Source organism: Panthera uncia, assembly GCF_023721935.1.
Source record: "Panthera uncia isolate 11264 chromosome B2 unlocalized genomic scaffold, Puncia_PCG_1.0 HiC_scaffold_24, whole genome shotgun sequence".
NCBI classification, from domain to species: domain Eukaryota; kingdom Metazoa; phylum Chordata; class Mammalia; order Carnivora; family Felidae; genus Panthera; species Panthera uncia.
The window spans coordinates 106720196-106725083 of NW_026057580.1; the positions used below are offsets into that span (position 1 = coordinate 106720196).

At 39.0% G+C, this 4888-nt stretch overlaps 1 protein-coding gene across 1 annotated transcript in view; it reads left to right on the forward strand.

The window, feature by feature from the left end:
• The first annotated feature begins 1298 nt into the window (after positions 1-1298).
• OPRM1 (opioid receptor mu 1) overlaps positions 1299-4888 on the forward strand; it is a 40758-nt gene continuing 37168 nt past the window's right edge. The window contains exon 1 of the mRNA XM_049654675.1: positions 1299-1606. Within this exon, the coding sequence (XP_049510632.1) occupies positions 1314-1606 (293 nt within the window). The 5' untranslated portion in view covers positions 1299-1313. The remainder of the gene's footprint in view (positions 1607-4888) is intronic.

The following is a 4888-nucleotide window of genomic DNA, read 5'->3' on the forward strand; positions in this document are numbered from 1 at the left end:
ACATGTACAGATATGAGAATTACTTCAGAATTAGTATTAACTTACCAAAAAACAAAGAAACAAACAACAACAAAAACATCTCACCCCTGGTTGATTTAAATTTTATTTCTAAAATAAAAATATTTGGGGTCTTGGAAGTGAGGTATCAAATTTTTAAGTGTATCAATATTCTTCAACCTTGTGTGGATATCAACCAGTTCCAGATATCTATGAAATTCCTCTAGGAATCTCTAAAGGAGGAAACAGACTGAAATAATGCGAATGCTTGGTGTTGACACGCTTCTACTGAAAAGCACATGTTCATGTGCCTGGCAATAAAAGAGGTAATAAATAATTCTAAACAGATCTGTGAGATTTAAGTGTGGAGGATCACCTTTATCTTTCGTTGACTTTCCTGAATGCCACAATCCCCTGATTGCTGTAACCAGTTCTTGTGCCTTTTCCCCACCAGGATAAAAATCAGTTGCAACTAAAGCTTCTGCTCTAGGAGAAATTAAAGGAATATGGACTGAATGGAATAAGTTTCCTACACAAAAGTTTGTTTCTCACTTCTTTTTCAGAAAAAGGACATTTGTTTCAGACAGGTTTGTAGGGTTGAAAATTCTCGTTCAGTGATGTAAAAACACCTTTGCTATGTGTAGACACGCAGGACTGAGACAAGGAGACTAAAGACGAGGAATTTGTGTGCCCTATGCCAAAAGATTTCATCAGACTAGAGGACTGGAAAACGGTTGGGGGGTAAGGATTACTCAGGTTGCACCAGGCCAATGTGTTTCCTGTCGTATTGTATTATACAGAGAAAACGGCGCTAGGAAAATAGAGTGATGTCAGCCCCCTTTCTTATGCTTTACTGCTGCCAAGAACTAACTCTCTCTCCCCCCAACCCTTCCCTCCAACTCCCTTCCCCATTCTGCTCCTCCTTAGATGTGTTTGCAGGGACGAGTGCCGAATGGGGAGACAGACCAACTCGTTAGATCGCTTTGCGCAAAATCCACCCCCCTTCTCTCTTCTCCCTCCCCTCCAGCCTCTGGATCCCGCACAGCCCTCCCTCCCCTCCCTACAGTGGTGTTGGGTCGAGGATGTGTCTCTACTACTAAGGCGAAAGGGGGCTACAAACAGTGGATAATGTCAGATGCCCAGCTCTCCCCTTCTGCCTGAAGCTCCTCTCTGGCTGCACCAGGATTGGTCTCTGTAAGAAATAGCAGGAACTGTGGTAGCGGCGGCGAGAGGAAGCAGCTGAGACGCGTGGAACCTGGAAAAGTCTGGGTGCTCGCTGTTACCTCACAACGAGGTCCCAGCCAGGCGTCAGCACCATGGACAGCAGCACCGTCCCCACGAACGCCAGCAATTGCACTGATCCCTATTTGCACTCTTCAAGTTGCTCCCCAGCACCTAGCCCGGGTTCCTGGGTCAACTTCTCCCACCTAGATGGCAACCTGTCCGACCCATGCGGTCCTAACCGCACGGAGCTGGGCGGGAGCGACAGCTCGTGCCTTTCGACCGGCAGTCCTTCCATGATCACAGCCATCACCATCATGGCCCTCTACTCCATCGTGTGCGTCGTGGGTCTTTTCGGAAACTTCCTGGTCATGTATGTGATTATCAGGTAAGGAAGGCGCCAGGGCTCCCAGCAGAGATTTCAGCAGCTAATAGGGGCGTAAAGGGACACCTGACCCCTGGGTAGTGTTTGGCGGGAGGATGAGAGAAGAGAGGTAAACAGGGGGGTATTATGGGAGCGACAGTGGATAGAGTGGTTGTTGTGAGTGCAAAAATCTACTTTTCTGTTTTTCTCTCCACTGTTAAAGAATCAAAAATTTCAGAAACAGAGAAGTTGCTTTGGTAGAAGCTGTAAAGCTCCGGGGAAAAAATAATAATAATAATAAGCTCTGTCTTAGAGCTCACTTACACTGAGCCAAGGGGGCTGTTGGACACAGGAACCCTCAGTCCCTTCCACAGGAACTGTGGACACAGTAATTTGTGAATAATGAAAGAGGAATTCTAGTAAGATTTCCTAATTTGGGGGCCGATCTCCTTTTGAGTTCTTTTCAGAGAAGAACCTTGGCAACTCTCCTACCCCTGCTGGTTTCCGTGTACTTTGCTGCACCCCCTGCCCTCCTCTTTCCTTGTCACATTTGTCTCACTTCCCTTGTGGCCATCCTGAGGCGACACTCAGTGAGAAAGTTTTTCTTGTGTCTCTCCACAGTAAATAATGTTGTTTTGTTGTAATAAATATGACAGTTGGGTTGCCTAGACCATTTTGCAGTTGGCAGCTGTAGATCTGCTATGGGAGTCACAAACCGAATTGGGAATAGAGTGTGGTTCAGGAGAAATGCAGGGTATGATTGTTTTTCAAATCCTCTGATAATGAGACCCAGTTAAAAGTGACCAAAAGCGACATAATTCTGGATTATAAACTATAATATAAAGAAGTTATAGTGGTTGCTCATGGGGAAAAAAGTGTCTTTACTCAGTGAAATTATTTCAAAAGAATTTGTGGGCCATATTCTGTTTACTCATATGCTCCAGGTTTGTTTGGCAAAGAGTGTACGAGTTTTCAATATTAATTGAGATTAATGTAGATTGCATTAGTGCTGGTGTGTATATTCAAATCCTACATGCTAATATGGAATATGATATATTCATTTTTGTTAAAGTAAATAAATATTTTAACACCTTAAAATGGGGTTTTCATCCTACTAGGGGTTATTTGTATGTAGTGAACATGGTATTTTCATATTTAGTTACAATATTCACTCCATCTATTCAGCAAGTATTGCAGGGCTTAATGGAGCTCCTCAATCATTAAACAATCATGTTCCCTGTTATACTTTCATGATCAAGGTGCTGCAAGTTGCTTGTAATCGATTCTTTCTTATATGCCTGATCTCTTTAATTAATGATTGTTAAAGAATAAAACTAATTTCTCTAATCTTTTGCTGAGGTATAAGATAAGTAGTGTCTCTGAGAAAAGAGCACCATCTATTGAGAAGAAGGCTAACAACAGAAGGGAAAATGCAGGAAGGAAATCAATGGAAGAATTTATTTTTGAAAACATTTACCTTGTAATAATCCAATACAAAGATTCAAAGATAAAAAACCAAGTCTAATTTGCAGTTATGATAATAAAAATAAATAAAGCATAATTAAAGGACTGCTTTATAAAGAGAGAATATGATTCTCATTTGTCCTAAGAAAATTCATAGAATCACAAGCTGATAAGACTGGAAGGGACCCTAGAGATTACCTATGCTAGATGAGTAAACTGAGGCACAGAAAATATCAGTGATTTCTTCAAGGACAGATAGTTCATTAGTTCTATAATACTGTTAGTTCAATATAATATCTATATTAGCCAATATAATTTTCTTTTTATTAGAGTGGCAAATTATGATTTGAGTTAATTCAACTAAAAGACTGACGGAATAGATTTAGTTAGCCGTAATAATGCGGAAATAATAAAGTACCCCAAATTTATGTCTGGAATCATGGACACAATGAAGAGAAGTTACTAAAGTGTCTAGAAATCCTGCTGTCTGAAGCATAATCTTTTATTTCCTTTTATTTCTTCTCTTGGTATTTTCCTTCCTTATTTTTCTCCCCTCTAGTTTACACTTTTCTATAAAGAGAGAGCCAGTAAAGCAGCAATTTGGCTGTGAAATAAGAAGGCTGGTATTATTTCAGTGTTTAAGAGATTGCTGGTTAGGTGAGTTTGTTTTAAAGGCATCTGACCTCTTGATGGCTTGGAGACAGATAGTGACATTGCATCTTAGTGAGAACATGATATTATGCTTTACTTCTCTGTTCTAACAAAATGCAGTGTGATTTGAAAACTCATCCCCAACACCCACCTGTGGCAAGTTGGGTGTTTAATTCCACAGTCAGGTAACCCTCTGGGAATATGACTGCGAAACAGAAAAATAGACAGTTTAGTGACTGATGAAGTGATGAAGAAAGCATCTGGGGTTGAAGAAAATATGTTTATTTAGCTTAGAATATTTAATTGGACTGTCTCCAGGCTGTGGTGTTTTTACTACAAAAGTGATAGTTCAGAGATATCATTGCCCCTGTTAAAAAGGTGAGTAAAATGCTACCCCCATTAGAGTATTGAGGTAAAATGCTCACGTCCTGCTATTATTTAAAGTTCAACAAATACTTTTGAAAGGTCAAGTACAATTAATGGTCAAGTTGCAGTTTCCTAACCAGATTAAGGTAATATTTATTAGTATGTTTTAATACACCAAGTGAATCATGAGGCTCAGGTGACTATGGCAACCAAAACAACAACAAAGATAACTGCTAACGCAGATACCATGATTAATACTGCTCTGTTCTGTCCCAACTCCATCATCATCATACCTTCATCAACAACATTATTAAATAGTATAACTTAAGTAGGATTCTTACACAGTGCTGTTCTGAAAAACATGAGGGAGGAAAAGAGATACCATCACCATCCTATGATCTAAAGATTTAAAATCCAGATGTCAAATGATAGAAATGTTATAGCTATTCATCACACAAAAACTTTTTTTGGTTTTAAAGAAAAAAATTACTTGCAAGATAATATTATTAAATTTACCACACAAATTCTAAAAACTGTGGTGATAAAATATTACAAAATGTATTATTGTCAAGAATATTTTTTAAAAAATCAACCAGAATAGTACACAGAGTTATAGCCACCAGGAATGTTTCATTTTTTGAGAGCACTTATCCAAAGCATAGAATTAATCATAAATATAAAAGTTGATATTGTCCCACATGGATTTATTTTTGTAAGTTTTTTTTCCAAAAAGATTTGTCCATGTAGTCGTGAACATTGTCTATGCACACACTGTTAAGAAAGAAAGAAAGAAAGAAAGAAAGAAAGAAAGAAAGAAAGAAAGAA